This window comes from Leucoraja erinacea, chromosome 28, assembly GCF_028641065.1.
Source record: "Leucoraja erinacea ecotype New England chromosome 28, Leri_hhj_1, whole genome shotgun sequence".
NCBI lineage: Eukaryota > Metazoa > Chordata > Chondrichthyes > Rajiformes > Rajidae > Leucoraja > Leucoraja erinaceus.
This window is the reverse complement of record NC_073404.1, coordinates 27,197,137-27,222,903: the sequence shown is the minus strand read 5'-3', so window position 1 is coordinate 27,222,903 and position 25,767 is coordinate 27,197,137. Positions and strand designations below refer to the sequence as shown.

Genomic DNA, 25,767 nt, shown 5'->3' with positions numbered 1-25,767 from the left:
GTAGAGGGTCGTTCTTCTCCCAGTACGCGTCCCACGTCAAGTTGCTCTTCTTCGTTTGGCAGAACAGCGCCTCCTCAAGCTCCTTCAGCGTCTGTGTAGCAAACAACTTCTCCATGTCAATGATCTCTCCCAGTGCAGTGGTGTACCTGGAGTGGGCAAGGATATTAACAAATAGGCCTTTAACATGACATAGAAAAATACAGCGCAGGAACAGGCTCTTTAACCCAAAAATCTGTGCCGAACATGATGTCAAGGTAAACTAAACTCATCTGCTGGCAACTGATCCATTTCCTCCTTTCCCGCCATATCCATGTGCCTATCTAAAACCTCTTAAATATTACGAACATATCTACTTCCACCATCACCCCAGGCTGCATGTTCCAGGCACCCACCACGCTCTGTGTGAAAAAAAACTTGTCCTGCACATCACAAATTCGCCCCTCGCCTTAAAGCTATGCCTGATGGCCTTTGACATTACCACCATTGGGAAAAAAGTCTACCTTATCAATACCTCTCATAATATTAAAAACTTCTATCAGTTCTCCCCTTAACATCTGACGTTCAGAGATAATAATCCATTTATCCAAGCTCTCCTTGGAGTTAACACCAGCTAATCCAGCCAGCATTCTGGTAAATCCCCTCTGCACACCATTACTTAGCAGAGTTATGAACAATTCCCCGGTAAATCCACTCTAAGATCTAACAAACTGCTTTACACATGACAATTTGAGTATTATCTCCGTTAAAATAATCTTACATCAAATGCGCAATGCTTTGTTGCCTCTAGAGGTACCTGAGAGCTTTTGATTTTAGGTGGCTGCTTTAGATTTCATGTCCATCCTTGACCACCCTCTCAGCTTGAATCACACTGTTTAACCTGGCATTCTTTTTAACCCCAAGCGCATATCAGTTTCATCACAAAGTAACTATTTTCACCTCTAACATATCAACATTTGAACCTTTGCATCAGCCCATCTGCTGCTAAAATAAAGAAATATGTCTTTTTGACTTCCAAACTCAACAAGTCCCATGTTTTGCTGGTTAGTCTCACACCCACCTTCCACACACCACAACTCATTCAAAAGTCGTTACCTGAATCCCAATTCAGTTCTGATCAATGTCCACATGCTTACTAACCTAAACTGGAATCCATTCTCAGAGCTCCGATCAAGGATTATTTTCCTTTATTGTCAAATTCCTCCCTATCTTTGTTATCTTCTTCAGTGCTATAATATGATCACATGGAGTTCAGCTCAATTTACCACTCTTCAGATAATGAAGCAGATTGTGCCTGCATGTAACAAACTCCAATACAACTTTGAAACTTGAACTGATAAATGTCAAGTGACATTTGTACCACTTCTCCACTGTAAGAGTGAAGAGTGTTTTATTGTCATATGTCCCGAAACGGAATAATGAAACACTTCCGTGCAGCAGCATAACAAGTACAAAATCATATTACCCTGTAAAACCCATAGTAAACAACAAAAGTTCAGTATATATATTTTAAAAAATGGCAGCAGCATCATCAAATTGTCATCAAAAATATCTTACCCAGACCAGATGATGTTGTGCCTGATGTCCATGCAATAGAACATAGAACAATCTACTGCGATTTTGCCTCAGACTTCATTTGCATCTCACAAACATCACCTATCTACACTGGTCACACCTGCCTGCATTTGCCCCATATTCCTCTAAACCTGTCCAATCCATGTACCTGCCTAATTTTAGCAAATTAAAAGAAAAAGGAAAATGGTTCAGGCTATCCAAGTCTTTCATCTTTTCATGAACATTGAATAAGTGCAGAATAGTGAGGTAGTTCACTGAGAATGATCAATAATCATTGGTAAAGCCTGCAACATGTTATGAAGTGACTGCCAAGTTTCAATCATCCCGACGAGAGGGCCTGTACATCGGGCTGTCCGTAGCGGTTACTACGGAGGCTTTATGGCCCTGACCACAGGTGAACAAAAGAGGAGGACTGGCTGAACTTTGTTGCCTTCCACCACAGTGAAGAATGCTGTGGTGGATGTTTGTGTTAAATGTTATTGCGTATTGTGTGTTCTTTTTAAGTGTATCGCTGCTGGCAAATTCATTTCACTGCACCTTTGGGTGCGTGTGACGAATAAAATTGACTTTGACTTACCCTGCAGTGTAGGAAAAGGAGCTTCCACAGTACAGGAGTAAAATCCATAACAAATATTAACTGCAGCATCATGCACTGTATACCTGCCTAGTGAATCTCTGGAACTCTCTGCCACAGAAGGAAGTTGAGGCCAGTTCATTGGCTATATTTAAGAGGGAGTTAGATGTGGCCCTTGTGGCTAAAGGGATCAGGGGGTATGGAGAGAAGGCAGGTACGGGATACTGAGTTGGATGATCAGCCATGATCATATTGAATGGCGGTGCAGGCTCGAAGGGCCGAATGACCTACTCCTGCACCTATTTTCTATGTATCTATGTAGTTCACAGTGAGCGACAAATACTTTTCAAATCACTCACCTGCTCAGCCAAGTTTTTTGATAAAGGAGCAGAAGCCAATGATAAAGCCAGGGCGATCCTTTCTCAAACCACTCCTGGCATCTGAAGATGGGTGAGATGCAGGCAGCACATGTCACATAGCTGGAGGACCCACACTCGCCAAGGTAGGAGAGCAACAGCCCAGCACCTGTGCTCTCGCTTACAGTGAAGAGCCTGGCATTTGGATGTTTGTATCGAATGTATCTGACTGCTTCTCTGAGATCAGATGGATCACCAAACTGCTGCAGCTTCAGTGTCGTCAAAAGGCATCCATTCTGGCATCTTCTATTAAATATTACTGGGCGATGGCCACAATCCAGGGCTGAGGCACAAAGCTTCAAAGACAAAATCAGAATGAGCACAATTTATAGCATTGTTTAGTTGAGCCAGATATTTATCTCCACGTGGCTACAGTGGAGCACAGAATTGGAGATGTGCATTGCCTTGGTCTCACACTCTTTAGCACTGTGGACCAAACAGTCAAGAAGCTCATTTTGGTGTGTACTTAATGTTAGCGACCATTAAGAAACTCGGTTTAGTATCCATGTTCAGATACTTTCATCAGGATGGGCCTCTTGATTCATGTGTTAGAAAATACTTTACCAGCCAGTTTTGGTTATTCATTCAATCATCATTCATACATTCATTCATTCATTCAATCATACATTCAATCATTCAATCATTCAGTCATTCATTCATTCAATCAATCAGTCATTCATTCATTCATTCATTCATTCATTCAATCATGCATTCACACATTCATTCATTCATTCAATCAATCATTCAATCATTCAATCATGAACTTCTTTTCACTCGGAAACTTTTTATTTCATAATTCGTAAAATTAGACAATCTTAAGACAAAACGGCAGGATTGTAAATATATTCAATAACATCTTAGTTAAAATGTGCTTTCCAACATTTTGGGGGTTATGGGGAGAAGACAGGAGAGTGGAGCTAAGAGGGAAAGATAAATCAACCATGACTGAATGGCGGAGTAGACTTAATGGGCCAAATAACCTAATGATTAAGTACTCCTATCACTTATGAACTTATGATTTTTACTCATTGCTTTTCTCATTATTCATTCACGCGGACATGGGCATTTCTATCAACATCATCATACAATGGCCATCTTTAAATGTCCTCGATAAAATACCATGTACCATCTTCTTAATATTTGAGTGTCTTTCTCAGCAACTTTTGGTCCAGTTTCCCACAGTCCCTTTAAGGTTTACGGTCTTGTAATTTGGAAGAAAGAGAGCTAATCTCATTGACGCATAATATCCTGACAGGGTAAATTCTGAGGTAATTTTCTATGGCTGGAATGACGATGACAAGGTTAGATTCAAGAAACTGCAGATGCTGGTTAACAAAAAAAGACACAAAGTACTGGCGTAACTCAACGGGTCAGGCAGCATCTCTGGAGAAACATAGATAGGTGACCTTTCATGTCAGGACTCTTCTTCAGACTGATTGGAGGGGAGGAAAGAAAGCTGGAATAGAGGAGGGGCAAGACAAAGCTTGGTATACAATAGGCAGATATAGGTGAGAGGGGTGGGGGCGGGGTGGGGTGATAGGCAGATGGTTGGACAAAGGCCATGATTTAAGGACAGGAGGTATGAGACAAAAAGGTTGAAGTTGTAAATTGTGAAGCTGGAAGAGGGACTGTAGGAAGGTGTTGGGGAGGGAAGTCCATGTGGGGCACATGGGAGAGAGCGGAGGGGAAGAAAGGTGGGGTGGGGGAAAGAAGGGGCGGGGAATTTAGGTAAGTAAAATTGGACAGTTCAACATTCATACCATTGGGTTATAATCTACCCAAGCGGAATATGATGTGTTGTTCCTCCAGTTTGCATATGGCCTCACTCTGACAATGGAGCAGGCCCAGGAGAGAAAGGCCAGTATAGGAATGTCAAGAGGAGTTAAAATGTCAGGAGAACCTGTAGGCCTTGGCGAAACGAATGCAAATGTTCGGCGAAATGGTCGCCGTGTCTATGCTTGGTTTCGCCAAAGTTACATGGACACGAGTAAAGGATGGAGCAGCACACTCAAAGAAGAGGGAGGACTTCACGACTCATAAAATTGAGAATCTTCATTTTCTTCCCCAAATATTTGTGAAATATTTAATAAATATTTGATAATTTTTATTCCCTTGATGGCCATTGAATGGGAAGGTGCCGTTGAGGACAGGAATTAATCTTGATCTTATTGAATGGCAGAGCAGATGCAAGAGTTCAAATAAAGTAGTTCACATTACAGCACAAAGGTGGCACTCACTGCTGGTGGAGCTGCTGCCTCATGGCGCCAGAGACCTGGGTTGATCCTGACCAAAGATTATAGAGCAGAGCAAGATGCGCCACTCTGCGAAAAAAGCGTCGTATGACATGGGTATGACATGAGCGGCAATTTACAATAATATTCATAACATTTACAATAATATTAACTTAATATGTGAAGTGATCAATGATCTATAAAACACTGTTCCCTACAACACTGATTACACCAAAGATGATAGAGTGGATCAATCTTTGGAACGGATTACACCAAAGATACTAGAGGAGCATTGCCCGCTGCCTCGGGAGCGCCGACCGCGGGCAGACGCTTGAGGCTCTCTCGCCGGCCGCCTTCATCTGGTATCGGGGGGGGGGGGGGATCGAGAATCAGTCCCTGATCAACTCAGGAGTGGAGGAAACGTCCTCTTCCCCCAAAGATACTAGAGAAGCCTCTAGTATCTTTGCTTTTCCCTGCGACCTGATGTAAGAGCAGATTGTAGAACAGTGGAGTCCGTCCCCACTACCAAAGATGTCGCGTTTGGCATAAACAAATGGCGGCCGTGACGTACCGTTACGTACTACACGTCAGTCCATTGGATTTCGGAGGAGTGGTCTATCTTGCTCTGCACTATAATCTTTGATCCTGACCTCAGGTGCCTTCTGCATGGAGTTTGCACATTCTCCCAGTGACTGTGTGGGCATCATGTGAGTACTTCTTTGTAGGTTAATTGGCCTCTGTAAATTGCCTTTAGTTAGTGTGTAAAGAGTGGATGTGAAAGTGGGATAACATAGAACCAGTGTGAATGCGTGATCAATAATATTTAGCATGGACTTGGTGGGGCCAAGGGCCTGTTTTCATGCTGTATTATACAATAAATCGATCAACACCTACATACAGCATGAAGACAAGGGCTAATAAATGGCAAGGAACATTTGTGCCACAATAATGTCACACCATCTCCAAGTAAAGAGTCTTACTCTAGGTGACATAACCATTGTCAAGCCTCTGCTATCATTATCATGGTGATCATTATTGGCCAGAAACTTAACTGAGCCAGACATATGAATACATCGAAACATGGAAAATAGGTGCAGGGAGTAGGCCATTCGGCCAGCACCGCCATTCAATATGTTCATGGCTGATCAACCAAAATCAGTACCCCATTCCTGCTTTCTCCCCATATCCCTTGATTCCGTTAGCCCCAAGAGTCTGAATAAGGGTCTCCACCCGAAACGTCACCCATTCCTTCTCTCCAGAGAGGCTGACTGTCCCGGTGAGTTACTCCAGCTTTTTGTGTCTATCTCGAGCTATATCTAACTCTTTCTTGAAAACATCCCGTGAACTGGCCTCCATTGCCTTCTGTGGCAGAGAATTCCGCAGATTCACAACACTCTGGGTGAAAAGGTTTCTCCTCAGCTCAGTCCTAAATGGCCCACCCCTTATTCTTAAACTGTGACCCCTGGTTCTGGACTCCCCAACATCGGGAACATTTTTCCTGCAACTAACCTGTCCAAGAATTGTGTCTATAAGATCCCCTCTCATCCTTCTAAATTCCAATGTGTATAAGCCCAGTCGATCCAATACAACGGCTACAGCAGTTGGTGAGACTCTAGGTGTTCTTTGGGGAGTAACCCACTTCTGATATCCCATAACCCTCCCACAGTCCACAAGGTGGAATGCTCTCCACTTGGAATTATGCACTTACAACAAAAGTCATGAGGCTCTATATCATTCAGGCCAAGGCAGTCAGTTTGGGTTAGGGTTAGGGTTAGGGTTAGGGTTAGGGTTAGGGTTAGGGTTATATTCAGGATGCATTAGGGTTATATTCAGGATGGTATCTGCCATCCTGAATATTAATTCCCTCCTCCACTGGTAGAAACGGGTTTGACTGTAAACCACCTCCACTGCAGTTACCTACTTAAACTACTCGAACAGCACCTCTCAAACTGGCAACCACTTCCAACAAGAATAAAAAGTGGGTTACACAAAAAAGCTGGAGAAACTCAGCGGGTGCAGCAGCATCTATGGAGCGAAGGAAATAGGAAGAGGATAACTTATTGGCCTTATTGACTTGTAAGAATAAAAAGTGTTTGGGCATAAGGGGATACCACCATGTGCAGATTCCCCTCCAAGTCACACACTTTCATAACTTGGAAATATATCATAATCACAGCATCTAAATCCTGGAATTCCCTGCCCAACAGTAATTGTGAAAATACTTTCACTGGAAAAACTGCAGGAGCTCCAGAAGACAGCTCACCACTGCCTTCTCCTGGGCAGTTTGGAAAGAGCAATGAAAGCTGGCCGAGCCAGGGATGCCAAGATCCTGAAAACTGAGTCAAAAAAGGACTGTTCTCAATATCCACCTAACTGGTAGTCAGCTTTTCTTAAAAAATAAATGTCTTGCGAGACACCACATTACAACTTCTCAAATCAAAGAGAGCTTACAAAAAACATACGGTGAATGAGTCTCTACCACTGCTGATTAGATGCAATTCAAGAGCCTTTGAAGGAACATCAGAGCATTTTCAGATTCCTTTAATGATGATTTTGTGAATCACAGGGCAGTAAGGAAGTACAGTAGTGGAACTAATTTGTATGTGAATATGTAAAGTGAATGCCACACCCATACTCATTATAGGATTACATGTTGCAGTAAGTATAATCAAACTTTTTGATTTTACAGTAACTTTATAATAGATGGTGCTGTGATAAGTAAAATGAAAATGATTATCTTTCAACCCAATATTTAATTTCACTTGCAATCCTTGCACCATCTGGGCAGAATATATCTTGTCTAGTTATTCGAAAACTAACATTGCCAGGTTCCTTAACAGCGTTTAACTTTCAGGCTTGGTATTTAATCCTGTAAATGGAGTACAATTTTAAATGGGGAAATGTTGAAATGCTTCCTCTGGTTAAGATTCTACAATGAAGGTTCTCTCCCATTGCTTCTGTGTGAACACAGTGTGTTTTTTCCTGTGGTCAGTCATGTCTTCATGCAATCACACCCTGTTGCAAGAGGTCAACTCCCAATTCTTTACTATCTCCCAAATTATAACCTAAGTGGTATAATTTGGGAGATAGTATAGATCTGCTTTTAGATCATCACTAGATGAAGACGTATGGGTTTGTAGGTTAAATGGACTCTGTGACGTTGCACTAGGTGGGTACGGAATGGATGTGAACTTAGGATAACATGGAACTAGTATGGATGGGTGATCAATGGTTGATGTGGACTTGGTAGGCTGAAGTGCTCGTTTCCACTAAACTAAATCAAACTCCTAATTCGTACAGTTCCCATGTCTTTTGGCTCTATAATGCTATTGATGATAGTCTAACGGGTCCACTGTATGCTGGCGAATAGCTGAAGGGGCCTCAACAAAAGTTGCAGGCATGGCCTTGATCCAATATATCAGTCGTCTCCTGAGGAGAGAGTACAAATGGCCTTTTGGGGGAAGGGGTTGCCAAGGGGATTTTTACCAATCTTTGCTAGCCATTCTCTCTACAATCTGTACCAGCTTCGTTCCCAGGACACACAGGGCTACTTAAATAAATAGACTTTTATCTTGTGAAATTTGGCGGAGCTCTTGCGGGGTGGCACAGTGGCGCAGTGGTAGAATGGCTTCCTTACAGCACCAGCGACCCGCGTTCGATCCTGACTACGGATGCTGTCTGTATGGAGTTTTGTACATTCTCCCTGTAACTGCGTGGGTTTTCTCCGGGTGCTCTGGTTTCCTCCCACATTCGTGCAGGTTTGTGGTTAATTGCCTTTGGTAGAATTTGTAAATTGTCCCTAGCGTGCAAGATCGCCTGTACGGCATTCGCTGGTCGGTTGCTGACTCGATGGGCCAAAGTGCCTGTTTCTGCGCTGTATCCCCAAACTAAACTAAACTACAGGGCTGGTAGGGAATAGTGTGGTCTTGAGATAAAGCATCCCCTAAGAATCAGTGGTGTACTTCAGTAATCAACGGTGAGATTCATAGCATCAAAATAAACATGATACCACAATTCTGAAATTCACTTTAATGTTATAGCTACGGCGAAAATATAATGTTACGGTAAACAGACACGTATGTACTGACCACTATTTATTTGAGACACAGGTATGAATTAACCTAAGTGGTATAATTTGCAGAGTATAGGAGTAATTATTCTGCATTGACTTTACTTTCGAGCTGCGAATATTGTAAAATTATTTATTGCTGGATAAATTGTAGTCAGGTGCCTTCACTTAACTCACAGTAAACTTAAATTAAATTTCTATTCCAAGATGGTATGGGAGATGCAGTGTCAGTGTTTGATTTTTTTTCAAACAGACTAGTAAACCAAAATAAAATCTTGTAGATTTTGCCCTTTGAAATAAGACTTTTCTTCTGGTTCCCCTGCTGTGTTGATATCACTAACATTTGCAAGTCATGGCATAAATGACAAGATGGCTCAGTTCTGACCCCAGTGGCATTTGAAAGTGGCAAACATTATTAAATGGAGCTAACAACCTTTTAGAAGAATACACTCAAACGTTTCCCCATCAAAGTATCTTTGTTGTGCTGATGATTGGAGATCAAATATTTCTTGTAGCAGCAAACAAGATGAAGGTAGTACATCAAAAGAGTATACTGTCTCATTCAAATTGTCACAGTATGAAATTTGGATTATAAACCAGGACTGACTTAGGCATCTGAAGGAAATGCAAGCTGAGTTTGCCATTTAGTTTAGACATTCAGCATGTAAAACTGTCACTTTGGCCCCGAGTCCACATCGACCATCAATCAACCGTTCACTCTAGTTAACCCATTTTCTCATCCACTCCACCACACTTGAGGCCGTTTACAGAGACCATTCAACCTACCAACCCGCACGTCTGTGGGATGTTGGAGGAAACCAGAGCACCCAGAAGAAACACACGTAGTCACAGGGAGAACATGCAAACTCCACACAGATAAAACCCAAGGTCAGGATCAAACCCAGGACTCTGGCGTTCTGAGGCAGTAGCTCTTCCTGCTGCAACACTGTGCCACCCCACTGGATCAACTATAATATCAAAGAGTGAATAACACTTCAGTTAAAGAATAGCTCGCACAAGAATTTTGGAGAGCGTTCATCACCTGTGCAGAGTACAGTATTTGCCGTAGGTTTTCGTTAAGGGTCAAAGCTGCAGAAGTTACAGAACACAGAGGACATACTAACATACAACAATTTGTCTTCTGTAATTGTATATAACATCTCACGTTGTGTTATTAATAGTATTTGTATTTATATCATTTTATTTGTGCTATTTAACAATTCTGGGCTGTACTGCTCTGTGAGTCTTGATTAGATTTTCCCACCTGCACAGTTTCAGGGTGAATTCAGTGTAGATGTAAGAGAAAATTACCACAAACGGGACAAATCGCCCTGACCCAGGTTAATCTCACATGTGGATCTAGTAAACTGCTGCTTGATACTAATTAAGTCTGCAATTTGCGATTTGAATCACAAAGTAGGCAACTCAAAACAATAGCACAGGTCCATTGAGATGAAACAATTTCAAGATAACATTAATGCTGCAAGACGGAAAAACGTCACAACTATTCAAATACATCAAGTAACAAATTTCCAACAAAATGGAACCGCGCCAAAATAAAAAATCACAAGGTTTCAATCTGGTTTCTTCCCCCGAGTGAGTCGAGTGACGTTGTACTGAGCGCTCACGTGGTGTGGTTTTGCAAGTATTTGTCTGGCTGCCACTACTCATGAACTAACTATGCATCCTCTGCCAACCATGGCTCTGTCAAATGTTAATATTTAATGGGGGTTAGTTCACTAATCAATAATGGATGACACTGCACATGTCACACCAATGCTGTAGATGCACAGATCCTGTGACATGCAGTATTTTTGAAGATCGTGTCCAATGTTTTTTTAGTGGTGAAGATAAACCACTGTTTCTGGAACATTAAATTAGTGGATTTTCAAAATGAATGCTAAGGATTGTAATTCTGATCATATGTGCGTAAATATAAATGGTCTTCCGTGACTGAAGAAAATACTCTAGTGTCAATTATCCACAGAGCAGCCGCTAGCTATGTCTGCTGTGATCATGTATGCGGTTTCTCAGATTGATGTGGTTTTAGCGCAATTGTGTCACAGATGTGGGTGTTCTAGATAGGCCTCTCAAATTGGAGATAAAATAACGGGCAGTTATGCAGCTTCAGGTACTGTACAAGTTGCAGAATTACAAAGGCTGAAAGATAAGGAATCTATTTTGTTACTTCCTGTCATCTGAATGTTTGATGCTCAGCTTCTGCAAGTATTTGTCAGGCTGTCACCGCTGATGAACCCTAATAACCACCATTCTATCAAAATGTAACATTCAATTGACTTATTTCACTAATTATTAACGGATATTATTGCTCAAATGTTTCTCCAGGTCACATTGGTCACTCAGGGATCTGCCCTCTGCACCGTCAGGCTCTTTATTTCTTCCTTCCCTTTCTTAGGCAATCCCTCAGGGTGAAGGGCGATTCACTTCCACTCCATTTCCATGAATTATGCAGTGGCTGGGGAAGCCACTTGCAGCAGGCACAGCGGATTGCCACAGACGGAGCAGGAGCTGCTTGGTGGGATGGGTTGGTGTAATACTCTTGCACTCCTTTTGCCATTTACGCTGGACTTGTTTGGCTCTTGCCAAACAGACCCGAGGTTCTTAGTGCCACCCAGATGTTCCTCCTCCAGTTTGAAGTTCATCCCAAGAGTCCGTCAGGATCTGCATTTTTTGTTCAAGGAATCAATGCCACAGGGGGTTTGGCACTGGTCAGCAGCGCTGGGGTTAGAAAGCTGCATTTAATGCCACAACCATCTCCCACCAAATGGCAGAACTAACATCCTTGCAGTTTGACTCTCACAAGAAACCGGTCCTCTGTGATGCAATCTCCTCAAGGAAGACGTGGAAGTCAAAGTTAAAGTTATAGTCTTCCGTGCCAGGGTGCCATCCCTTATGCCCCTGTCCCACTTAGGAAACCTGAACGGAAACTTCTGGAGACTTTACGCCCCGCCCAAGGTTTCCGTGCAGTTCCCGGAGGTTTTTGTCAGTCTCCCTACCTGCTTCCACTACCTGCAACCTCCGGCAACCACCTGCAACCTCTGGGAACTGCACGGAAACCTTGGGTGGGGCGCGCAAAGTCTCCAGAGGTTTCCGTCCAGGTTTCCTAAGTGGGACAGGGGCATTACTGCCTGCTCGGTAACTTTCTGCTGGTATTCTGCTTACATTTTTTTCGAAAGACCCGGAAAAACTGTCCAGTAACAAAGATAGACTCGTATAGGTGAGTCAAGCAGCGTTCCATTTCACAGCGCAGTCTATTGCTGCAGTCAGTAAAAAAAAGTCAGTCTGAAGAAGGGCCTCGACCCGAAACATCACCTATTCCTTTTCTCCAGAGATGCTGTCTGGCCTGACCCTGCTGAGTTACTCTATCTTTTTCTGTCTATCTTCGAAAAAAACTCCTTAGTTCTATTGTGGACAAAAGTGCTGGAGAAACTCAGCGGGTGCAGCAGCATCTATGGAGCGAAGGAAATAGGCAACGTTTCGGGCCGAAACCCAAGGGTTTCGGCCCTAAACGTTGCCTATTTCCTTCACCGCTGCACCCGCTGAGTTTCTCCAGCACGTTTGTCTACCTTCGATTTTCCAGCATCTGCAGTTCCTTCTTAAATCCTTAGTTCTATTCACTGGCGAAACTTACTTCCACTTAATATGGGCTGCACACAAGAGCCCAAGAAACACTCCTGTACTTGTTTTGTCCTCACCACCAGTGGGCATAATTTAATTTTAATGATTTTTTTTTCAAAACATTTTTAAGTGGAGTTTTTCTTTTTAGGTAGAGCCTGCCACTAAACAAATGTTATTGTTTAAGCCACACAATAAATGAATGTGAAAGTAGCCTCCATGTACACCATATATTATGTTAATATGATGTGATGCCTGGCATCAATGCAGCTGTGAAACAGGAACTAGGATTTACACTTGATTAATCCAATCTGACTCAACAGTGAATTCAGGCTATACTTACTATGGCAAGGGTAGATTTTAATTCATATTTGTGTTTGATTAAATACATTTGCTTTATTGATTTTACCTCTAATACATTTGTGCATCACTTAGGCTACCACAAGGAGTACAAATCTACAGTTGATTGATTTCTGAAGAACTGATAACACAATGTGAAATAACTTAAATGTTCCCAAAAATATCCCCTCCCCTAGTTCCATCTACCTGCAAGGTATTTCTATTTCAGGTTGATTCTAATGAAAATCCTATTTCTCTGCATAGATGCTAAATATCTGTTATTTTCCATTTTCTGTATGGCCTATTTTGGTTGATAATCTATTCCAAAGTCACTTAAACACTGAACAGAACACAAAGTTACCTATTCCAAAGGATATATTAGGATATAAATCAATTGAGTGTTTCTACTGAAAATGGGTGATAATATTAACCTGATTCAGGGTTGATTCAGTTTAAAGAAGGAATATTATTAATGGCAGACCCAAGCATGCTGAGGGAAGATAGATAAGCCTCCATTTGTGTAGTATCTTCTGTGACCTCAGAATATTCTAAAGCACTGGTGGGAGATACATTATGAGTACATCTGTGCTAACTCTACATTGAGTTTGAAAGAAAGACTTACACTTGTTGAATCTAAGTTCATTGAATATCTAATTCCGACCTTCTGAATAGAAATAGGTTGTTGACAGCTGGCTCTTCAAGCCACAGCAAGTGATCAGCAATAAGAACAACCTTCTTCTTAGACTATCTACTTGAACCAACCACCAATTGTTAAATATTGGAACTTATGAAATCTCATCATCAAACAAATCATACTTGGAATTCTGTGGATCAACTGTGTGGCATTACAGCAGTTTTTCTTTGACAATGATTTAAATCAAATTCATAAAACTGACTAGATGTTCCTCCCCAAAAATCCACTGGGCAAGTTAGATTCCCCACCGTCGACTGAATTGGAAGCTAGTGAGCAGTTCAGTACATTGCAAGTCTGGGAGACACTGAAGGCCAGATGTGAACACATTTGACCACTTGCTCCACCCTTCCACTTTCCACTGAGTCCAGGGAAGTTCCATATTTCACTGAACCAAGAGGACAGAACTGCTTTATACCCTGCCCCCTTCCCTCCTCCAACCATGGCTGGGAAATTCAGAGGGCCCCATTCATTGAGACATTTAGAAATATGTTTAAAAACATTTGTCAGCAAAGATCATCAGAAAATAAACAGTCCATGGTTGATTCAGCCTATGGTGGGGTAGCCATTTTGTGACTGCCTCATGTTATGGAAGGGCTTTGGTAACATTGCCAGGATGACATTAGGAAACACATAACCCAAGAAGGGTGAGTGAAACCATGTGGCTATTGAGACTTAAACTACTTAAGTTCTAATGACAGTGTGAATTATAATATACTTATGTTATGGATAAGGTACAACTACCTGTATTTTGTCAGGTGTACAATATGTGCCACATTCTGTAGAAAATTCTGGTAGGGCAGGGTTTCCAAAGCTGTGAGCAGGGCTTCCAAAAACAAAAGTAACCAGTGCCATTGTATTTATTTAATCACATTCCATTGGGATGTAGGAAACCGGAGCAGCCAGAAGAAATCCATATGGTCACAGAACGCGCAAACTCCACACAGACAGCATCCGAGGTCAGGATTGAACCTGGGTCTCTGGCGCTGTGAGGTAGCAGCTCTACCTGCTGCACCACTGTGCCACCCTTTTTTAGAAATAGTGGGTGAGAAGTCCAAAAACTCGAATCAAGCCTAGCAAGCAAGAATTTTGGAAACAATCTGGAACTCTCTTCCTGAGTCAATCATTAACTGTAAATCTGAGGTTAAAAGATTTTTATTAACCAGACATTTTAATGGCAAAGGCTAGCTCGGGGAATTAGGTAACAGATCGACCATGATCTTCCCAAGTGACAAAACAGGTTCAGTGGACTACCCAACCCACTCCTTTCCCATGTTACAAAGATACTATATTCATTGGTGTTGCATTTATTCAGCAAACAGGAAAAATAAATGCAATTCCAACCTTGCCATGGTGACGCACATATGAGCTGTACAAACAATTACCTAACATATCCAACCCCTATACCATGGTGCACAGCATCTCCAGTAGGTCCAATCGATAGGAAACTCTGCAACAAATTGTCATGCATTCTTCTACATTCCATTAACTAACTGATCTCCTCTACAATAATGGAAGCAGTTGTAAAAAGTGGGCCCATCACTTAAATGGTGACCGTTGACTACATTGAAAAAAACATTGTAGAGAAGCACTACTGTTACGGAGATTGTGTTGCTGTGTGGAACCAATTTCATCCTCAAATTTCTCTCTGCAGCTCCTGAAGATATAGATATTTGATATATGATCGTTTTTGGAGCGCTTGTCCTACCTAAGAAGCACACTTTTCACTCCCAGCCCAACGGGTATCAACGAATCGTTTGAGATCAATAACTGAGTCTGGTTTTGGTCAAATATCTAACACATTTCCAGCACAACTCTCGCAGTAACAAATTGCAATGGGTTGCTATCTGCTTTCTCTACTTCGCCCTGGGACTATGATGCATCATTCTATTTTAAAGGAAAGGATCCCATGACGAAAAAAACGGAAAGAAATGTAGATGACTATCCAAACTTCTAAAATATGGATCATTATGCATTTTGTTTTTATCACTTTGATTCACATCCTTGATTCCACTAAAAGTGAGTGAGAATACTAATGTGACAAAAACGGATTCAATTTAAAGATGAATTATGAAAGATGAATTATTAAAGATGATCCAAGTTGGCGATATGCAGAGTACTGCCCTGCCGACTACAAATTCAGAAGGTTCAGAAGGTAATTCTTTTCATGACTCAACTTCCTAAGCATGCTGAAGAGCAATAGGCTTACATTTATAAGGTCAGAAGGTCTTAAAGTGATAGGAGTAGAATTAGGCCATTCGGCCCATCAAGTCTACTCCGCCATTCAATCATGGCTGATCTATCTCTCCTTCCTAACCCCATTCTCCTGTCTTCTCCCCATAACCTCTGACACCTGTACTAATCAAAAATCTATCTATCTCTGTCTTAGAATTATCCACTGATTTGGCCTCCACAGCCTTTGTGGCAAATAATTCCACAGATTCACCACCTTCTGAATAAAGACATTTCTACTCATCTCCTTCCTAAAAGAATGACCTAAAAGAGCATCATTTGTGACTTCACGATATTTCAACGCAGTGCACTGAGTTTGGAAGAGAGATTTACATTATCTCACCTGAGATCATAAAGACAGGGCAGACACGTTCTTTCTTGATGGATCAATAACAGCTACTGCTTCTTCCCACAGAGAGTGATCAGTATGTGGAATAGCTATCTTTAACCTAACCATTGCTGCTGAAATCAGCCGCCACCTGTTAATTATTGAAAGGAAGGAAACACCATAGGCAATTTATGGCCCGTGGTGAGCTGTAAAAAAAACAAAGAGATAAGGATCGGGTAATCTGTTTCATGATATTGACTAAGGTTTATCTCACTGCTTTTCTTAGAATAGTGCGGAACAATCATTTGCATCGATCTTAACAATCAGGCCCCAGTCTGAAGAAGGATCTCGACCTGAAACGTCACCAATTCCTTTTCTCCAGAGATGCTGTCTGACACACTGAGTTACTCCAGCATTTTGTGTCTATCTTCAGTTTCAACCAGCATCTGCAGTTCCTTTCTACATATACCCAGTTTAACATCTCATTTGAAAGACAGCATCTCTAACAGTATCCGATCCCCTCTCTATTGCAGAGATGCATAAGCTTGGTTTTCTTAGCTCGTATCACTGGAATGCAACTCAAAATCATAATCATTCGAGTCAGAGACAGTCACAAGTAGCAATACAGAATTATCATGCGAGGCAGTATCTCATAAGGAGATATAAGTTGATAGGGTAGTGGAGAAGGCTTCTGGCCTTCATCAGTCAGAGAATTAAGTGCAGAGATTGGTACGTTATGTTACAGATGTTGGCGAGGCTGTACCTAAAAGCATGGTGTCCAGTTTTGGTCAGCCTGCTAAAAGAAAGATGCCATTAAGCTAGAAAGACTGCAGAGAAGATTCAGGAGGATGTTGCCAGGACTTGAGGACCGAAGCTATAGGGCGAGATTGCGCAGGCTTGGACTATTCCTTGGAACGAAAGAGGCTGAGGGGCGATCTTATCGAGATGTACTGTATACAATCACGAATAGAATAGGGAGGGTGATTGTATGGAGGGGTGATCAACATTTACAACATTATGAGGGGCATAGATAGAGCACAACCTGTTTTTTCCCTTGGGAGGAGAATCAAGGATTAGAGGTGAGAGAAGAATGATTTAATAAGAGCCCGAGGGACAACCTTTTCACACAGAGGGAGGTGGGTAAATGGAACAACCTGCCAGAGGACGTAGTTGAGATTTGTACAGTAGCAACGTTTAAAAGCACTTGGACAGGTACGTAGATAAGCAGGTTTAGAGGGATATGAGCCAAACCTGGGCAAATTGGACTAGCTTTGATGGGGGCATCTTGGTCGAGTTGTCCTGATTAGCATGTTTTCGTGCTGCATGACTCTATGATTCAGTGAATTTAATCTACTTTTTCTTTTTTTAAATATATTTAAACTTGAGAAATTAAATGAAATAAATGCTCCTGATTTCCTGCCACCTGCCTCCTAGCTGATATGACAGAAATGATAGCAAGTAATTTATTTTGGGTTATATTTTATACCACCTGTTGAGAAGAGCAGATTGCATGAACTGGAAAAATGTTTGAACATTTGTGAAATGGCAGCATGGGGACATGTGAATGTCCTCACAGGCTCAATGGCTGGATGCTTAGTTTTGACAAGGAGTAGGGTGTTGTTTAGGAAGCCTTGGAGGGAGGTCTTTCCTCAGAAATAGTCATAGAGCCATACAGCAAGGAAACAGGCCCTTTGGCCCAACTTGTCCATTCCAACCAAGATGCCCAATCTATGCTAGTCCCACCCGTCTGCATTTGGCCCATATCCCTCTAAAACTCTCCTATCCATGTACCTGTCCAAATGTCTTTTAAATGTTGATGCCTCAGATACCTCCTCTGGCAGCTTGTTCTCTTCAAGCACCGATAAAACCTTTCCCTTCTCACCTCGGGTTGTGGGAGGAAGAACCTGCAGTTACTGACGTGCATAAGTTTGTCTGTTGTTGGCCTGAACCCATTGGCATAAGAAGTGCGACACAAAATACTGGAGTAACTCGGCGGGCCAGGCAGCATCTCATGGAGAGAAGGGACAGGTGACGTTTCAGGTCGAGACCCTTCTTCAGACTGATGTCAGGGGAATGGGCGGGACAGAGATAGAATGTCGTCGGCATAAGAAGTGTTCCAGCTTTTCAATTCTAAAATAGTTCCCACAGATTGGAAGAAAGCAAAAGAAACTCCCACAATTTTAACAAAGGGAAGAAAGAGAGGACTACAGGTGAGTGGTCCTTTCTGTTCCGCTGCCTGGTTAGCACGCAACAAAAGCTTTTCACTGTACCTCGGTACACGTGACAATAAACTAAACTGAAACTGACACTGAGTTAGCCTGATGTCAGTGTAGGATAGATGTTACAGTCCATAATGAAGATAAATATAACAGCGCTGTGAGAAAATTACAGGATCAGGCAGAATTAATACAGTTTTATGAAAGATAGATCACATTTGACAAAACTACTAGAGGTTTTCAAGGTAGTATTGTGAAAAATAGATGGAAATTGTATATTTGGACATTCTTCTTTAAAATCTTTTTATTAATTTTTTTTCAAAAACAAAAACAAAACAACACAAAAAAACCCCCAATAATGATAAACATAACAGTGATATTGATACATAGGGATCAGGATTACAATAATACCAGGTATAACCTAAATACGAGTCCAGTGTCAAAATACACAGTGGGTATAGACCTCCCGGTCTCTATGTAAATATAGTTGTTTAAAAGAGAACTTGTATATATAAAAACAAAAAGATAAAAAGAAAAAATAGAAAATAAAGAGAAAAAAATAGAGAAAACAAAACAGACTAAACTAAACAAAAAGCAAAACAGAATCTGGGCTACAAAGAATTTCAACAATTTAAGTCCCTGTTTGTCGTCAAGTCCGTCCCATCGTATAAAGGTAAAATAATTATTATAACGGTTGGAAAGGGGACAATTTATATCGTGTGAAAATGTTGAATAAAGCTTCCCCACGTCCTATCAAATTTAATCAAGGGTTCGACAATGTCACTCCTAATGTGTTCTTATTCGGACATTCTAAAGGCCTTTGGTGAGGCGCTAAGCCAGAGGTTACCAACAAAGTTAAGACCGCATGAAATTGAGGGTAATGTACTGACACGGATTATAGATTGATCCATGAGCAGAAAATAGAAAGTGGACAGAGATGTAAAGACTATTCTTCATCCACAGGATATTACCACGTGGTATTAACGATCATGGATGATCAATTATTAAGCACGTTCAGGACTGAGCTTGATAGATTTTTGGATATCAAGTTTTACGGGTTTAGTCTGGTGGCTGGTGCTGAGATAGATCTGACTGATTGTCAGCACAGGCAGGAGGTACCAAAATGCCCGACCTCTCCTAATTCTCATGTTCACATCTCAATCATCCCTGTCAAAGGCTGCAAAAACGGCCTCTCCAAACAACCGTTTAATAGTCAATGCACTAACACTGAACTGTAATGGTTTGGGGATGGGAACACTGGGAATCTCCATACTACCCGACAGCAGTTTTGTGTTTATCCCCTTAAAGGCAGGCAGTCAGAACTTTTTTTCTCCCAGGGTGGGAATGTCAAAGACTAGAGGGCATAGCTTTGAGTTGAGGGGGGTAGTGTGTAAAGGAGCTGTGCAGGGCAAGTTTTTTACATGGAGGGTGGTGGGGTGCTTGGAACATGCTGCCAGTAGGCAGATACCATTGTGGCATTTAAGAGGATTTTCAGATTCAGATTCAAGATTCAACTTTAATTGTCATAGTCAGTGTACAGTACAGTAAAGAGACAACGAAATGCATTTAGCATCTCCCTTGAAGAGCGACATAGCAAAACGATTTGAATAAAAAAAATAATAAGTGTCCGTGGTCCGTGGGGGGGGGGGGGGGGGGGGGGGGGGTGATTGGCAGTCATCGAGGTACGTGGTTTAGTAGAGTGACAGCCGCCGGAAAGAAGCTGTTCCTCGACCAGCTGGTTCGGCAACGGAGAGACTGTAGCTCCCGGATGGTAGGAGGGTAAAACAGTCCATGGTTGGGGTGAGAGCAGTCCTTGGCGATGCTGAGCGCCATCCCCAGACAGCGCTTGCTTTGGACAGACTCAATGGAGGGGAGCGTGGAAAAACCGGGTGATGCGTGGGACAATTTTCTGCAATGCCTTCGGTCGGAGACAGAGCAGTTGCCATACCATACTGTGATGCAGTTGGTAAGATGCTCTCGATGGTGAGCGGTGAAGTCTCACCAGGATCGAGGAGACAGATGGACCTTCTTCAGTCAAAGAAGAGACGCTGATGAGCCTTTCTTGATCAGAGTAGAGGTATTGTGGGTCCAAGAGAGGTCATCGGAGATGTTGACTCCCAGGAACCTGAAGCTAGAAACACGTTCCACCTCCGTCCCGTTAATGTGGATGGGGGTGTGCGTGCCGCCTCTGGACTTCCTGAAGTCTACAATGAGCTCCTTGGTCTTCTTGGAGTTAAGGGCCAGGTTGTTGTCAGCGCACCATGCTGCTAAGTGCTGGACCTCCTCCCTGTAGGCCAGCTCATCGTTGTTGCTGATGAGGCCAATCACAGTTGTATCATCTGCATACTTGACGATGGTGTTAGTACCATGTACAGGTGTGCAGTCATAGGTGAAGAGGGAGTAGAGGATGGATTTTAGATGGACACATGGATGTGCAAGGAATGGAAGAACATGAATCATGTGGAGGCAGATGAAATTGGTTTCTTGGCGACATGTTCGGCACAGGTATTGTGGGCTGAAGGGCCTGTACCTGGACTGCACTGTTCTATGCTCCGTCCAAGGTGTTCAGAACAGCTGGGATTTTCCAATGTATCTGGTTATCATAGAATTTGACACAAATATTTCCCTGAAACAGGAAAATAATTGTGTCAAGTTCAACGATAAAGGGAGAGTTGTGAATCTGTGGAATTCTCTGCGGGGGGGGGGGGGGGGGGGGGGGGGAGGGGGGGGAAGCAGGAACGGGGTACTGATTTGGGATGATCAGCCATGATCATATTAAATGGTGGTGCTGGCTCAAAGGGCGGAATGGCCTACTACACCTGCACCCAATTTCTATGTTTCTACACACAGGTGAATTTGACATCCTAGCCAAGATGTTCCTAGCACCTGGGATTCAAAGAATGTGCACAGGCAGTATTGAGATAAAACAGGATGATTTCCTGCACGTGTGAGAAAGAACTGCAGGTGCTGGGTAATATATGGAAGGTAGACACAAAGTGCTGGAGTAACTCAACGGGTGATGCAGTATCTATGGGGAGAAGGAATGGGTGACGTTTCGAGTCGAGACCCTTCTTCAGACTGATCTCTTCTCACCCATTCCTTCTCTCCACAGATGCTGCCTCACCCGCTGAGTTACTCCAACATTTTGTGTCTACCTTTGATTTCCTGCGCGATTGTTTTCTGCTGTGTGCACCTTGCTTGAGCGGGCTTCATCAGCGCCGTTGGCGAACTGTTGTTTTGCTTTCACATACAAAAGTACAAGCACGGGGGACAGGCCCTTCGGCCCACTGTGTCCGTGCCGGCCATGATGCGAGATTCAACTAATCTCCTCTGCCCATCCATTCCCTGCGTATCTTTCTGCCTCCTAGAGTAGATACCACTGCCGTATCTACCATTGCCTCCACCACCACGTTCCCAGCAAAAACCTGCCCAGCCACGTCTCCTTTAAACTGTTTAAGAAGGAACTGCAGATGCTGGAAAATGGGTTTCGGCCCGAAACGTTGCCTATTTCCTTCGCTCCATAGATGCTGCTGCACCCGCTGAGTTTCGCCAGCTATTTTGTGTACCTCCTTTAAACTGTGTTCCCCTTGATTCTGAGAACTCAGCGTGAGGATATTTACGCTGCTGTGTTGGCTCCTTCAAGCTGCAACACTCTGGGAGCGGTAGTTGACACGTTGGATTGGGGGGGGGGGAGGGGGGGGCACCAGTCGCTTACGCACACAGACATCAATGTTGAATTAAGATAGAAATAACACTGACACAAACATGCAGCTTCACACTGCGATAGCGAAACCGCAGCGGCCAATGTCACGCACCTGAGCCCGCCCTCGCCCTCGCCCTTGCTGCCCCGTCCGGTATTAAACCACAAGGACCATCTAACTACATATATTTCATATAAGTCTACAGAAGTGTCCCGACCCGAAGCATCACCCATCGTTTCTCTCCAGAGGTGCTGCCTGACCCGCTGAGCTACTCCAGCACTTTGTGTCTACCTTCGGTATAAACTAGCTTCTGCAGTTCCTTTCTGCGCGCAAGTTTATTTCGTGTCTTTTTTATTTGAGACTGAGCAACGAATTTTTGATGCGCTTGTTTTTTTTTTTAAAACATATCAAATTTTAAATCCTATTCTGAGAATAAGCTCCCAGTGAGCGGGGTGTGGGATGGGTGATCTCACTGGCGGATAGACTACACTTCCCGCAAAGTTCAAAGCAAAGTTTCTAGGCGACATTGATGCGAAGTTTGCAAAGACTTGTTTGTGTGACGCGATTGGAGGTCAACTAAACGGAAATTTACAAAGCGAGCAAGCAGCGGATAGCACAACATGAAAGGAACTCAATCTCCAAAACACACACACTCACACACTCACACACACACACACACACACACTCACACACACACACACACACACAATCACACACACACACACACACACTCACAAACATACACACATACCCACACTCACACTCGCACACACTCATACACTCACACTCACACAGACACACTCACGAACACACACACTCATACATACACACACACTCAGAAACACTCACACACACACATACACACACTCACATACACACTCGCACGGATTCACACACACTCACTCTCACACTCAGGGAGCTACTGAGAACGGCAGGAGGCCCTTCGGCCCCATAGCCCGGTGCTTGCTCTCTGAAAGACCAATTCTCCGAAGGTAGATAGACACAAAATGATGGAGTGGGACGGGCAGCATCTCTGGATAGAGGGAATGGGTGACGTTTCGGGTGGAGACCCTTCTGAACCCGAGTCTGAAGAAGGATCTCGACCGAAACGTCACCCATTCCTTCTATCCTTCTAACTTATAGAAACTTACAAAATTCTTAAGGGGTTGGACAGGCTAGATGCAGGAAGATTGTTCCCGATGTTGGGGAAGTCCAGGACAAGGGGTCACAGCTTAAGGATAAGGGGGGAAATCCTTTAAAACCGAGATGAGGAGAACTTTTTTCACACAGAGAGTGGTGAATCTCTGGAACTCTCTGCCACAGAGGGTAGTTGAGGCCAGTTCATTGGCTATATTTAAGAGGGAGTTAGATGTGGCCCTTGTGGCCAAGGGGATCAGAGGGTATGGAGAGAAGGCAGGTACGGGATACTGAGTGGAGGATCAGCCATGATCATATTGAATGGCGGTGCAGGATCGAAGGGCCGAATGGTCTACTCCTGCACCTAATTTCTATGTTTTATCCATAGATGCTGCCTGTCCTGTTGAGTTACTCCAGCATGTTGTGTCTACCTACGGTGACATTTCGTTCCGGGTCCCTTCTTCAGACTGATTGTAATGCAGAGGGGGTGGAGAAGTATTCACCTACCGTTTGCCAAAGTTGCCCGCCGCCACCTCTATTTTCCAGCTTTCTCCACCTACTCCCAATCAGTCTGAAGAAGGGTCCCGTCCACCCACTCTTTCCACCACAGATACTGCCCGAATTCTTCCTGCACTTTGCGTTTTGCTCTGCATTTGTCCACCTGCGTTTTTGGAAGGGGCAGTTGCAGCACCAGGGCTCATAAATTCACGTGATAGGAGCAGAATTAGGACATTCAGCCCATCAAGTCCACTATGCCACTCAAATCATGGCTGATCTCTCTCTGTCTGTCTCTCTCCCTCCCTCCTGACCCCATTCTCCTGCCTTCTCCCCCATTATTACCGCTGGCCCGGGCTGGCCTCTCACCTTGATGACATTGCTGGTGATCTTGCCGAAGGAGTTGGGGATGACGAGAACGATGGGCGCTGGGGAATTGCTGGAAGATCGCCTCCTGGTGCCGGCCGCCGCCACTGCCCAGTCCAGCGCCACCAGACCCTCGTCCGCCAACTGCAGGTAATCCCGGGTGAAGTGTACGGCCGCGCCCGCTGTCCACACCCCACTCCACACCGTCTGCAGGTGAGGCAACCTGCTCCACAGCCAGAGGGGCTGGGACCCCGCTCTCACGGCCAGGCACGTTTTGAGCAGGTATTTGGCCAGCGCCGACGGTTTGCAGATCAGCCGCGGGGCATGGTCGCTGTCCGACCCGTCCTGAAAATACCGAGCGAGCCATCGCCGGGCCAACAGAGCCAGCACAGCCAGGGACGCGATACAGAGCGCTGGAGCCCACAGCGGCATCGCCACAAATGCCCACACGGCGCTCAAGCAAAGCGACAAGAGGAGTTAGTCAGTCAGTCTCTGCTGAAATTTCCCTTCCTTTCTGTTGCACTGTTTGGAATCTAACAGAACCATCAAAGTGAACGAACAGCGGCTCCCAAAGCCTTCGAACATCAGATGACACACATGTGTATATATATGTATGTATATCCTCATGAGCTGAGACGCGCCAGACCGCTGTTTGCAAAATGCTCAAAAGCCCACAGCTCCAGCCTTCTTGCACGCAGCCACTTCATACGAGAGGAAGTTGCTCCGATCGCACTGTGTTTCTCAATCCGATGCCCCGCCACCCCGCCTGAAACAAATGAACCGGTCGTTGAACCAAACCTTTAGACTCGCCGTCCCCCTAAATAAACTGCAGCCCGCCGCTTTGCAAGATGCAGCATCCAACCGCGTCCACACACACACTCATCTTTCCAAGTGCGAGTCAAGAAGGAGCGGCGTTTGGCTGTCGTTCCAACTCAAATCTCTCGCTGCTCACAATCTCGACAGGTATCCCATTTGAATGTGTGGGAAGGAACTGCAGATGCTTGTTCAAACCGAAGATAGACACAAAAAGCTGGAGTAACTCAGCGGGACAGGCAGCATCTGCGGAGAGAAGGCATGGGGGACGTTTGGGGTCGGGACCCTTCTTCTGTCTCTATCTGCGCTCCGGCGTCGGTCGTGTTCTCGTCCCTCTCTGCAAATCCTCGCCCTCCTCCCGACCTCCAGCTGACGATAAGAGTTGTGTGTGGGGAACTGCCTCGCTTTACCCAGAGCTCGACCCAATGGCTTGCATCTAAAGTGGCTCAGAAAGTCGCAGCCAATAGATGGGGGGGGGGGGGGGGGAGAGAGAATCGTTTCGTTGGGAAAGCTAATGTCGAGAGTTGAACTTGAGAATGGAGAAAAATGTTCATAGATTCGCATCTTCACAAACTGCCTTGAAAACAATATGTCAAACATAGAAACATAGAAAATAGGTGCAGGAGTAGGCCATTCATGGCTGATCATCCAAATTCAGTCTGGCTCTCTCCCCATATCCCTTGACTCCCTTAGCTCTAAGAGCTCTAACTCTCTCTTGAAAACATCCAGTGAATTGGCCTCCACTGGGGCAGAGAATTCCTCTGATTCACAACTCTCTGGGTGAAAACGTTTTTCCTCATCTCAGTCCTAAATGGCCCACCCCTTATTCTTAAACTGTGACCCTTGGTTCTGGACTCTCCCAACATCGGGACCATTTTTCCTGCATCTACCCTGTCCAAGCCTCTAAGAATTTTATATGTTTCTATTATAACAACTGGAGTCCCAGCACCA

General features: G+C 43.8%; 1 protein-coding gene across 1 annotated transcript; it reads right to left on the bottom strand.

Moving 5' to 3' along the window:
* Positions 1-7: 7 nt before the first annotated feature.
* Positions 8-24,919, bottom strand: LOC129710830 (protein ABHD15-like; the record flags this gene model as incomplete). The annotated part of the gene is made up of 3 exons (XM_055658101.1): positions 24,007-24,919; positions 2,506-2,858; positions 8-146 (listed from the first exon to the last, which is right to left on the bottom strand). Coding segments are annotated over exons 1-3 (921 nt in total), but the record flags the coding sequence as incomplete, so codon positions are not given.
* Positions 24,920-25,767: the final 848 nt, after the last annotated feature.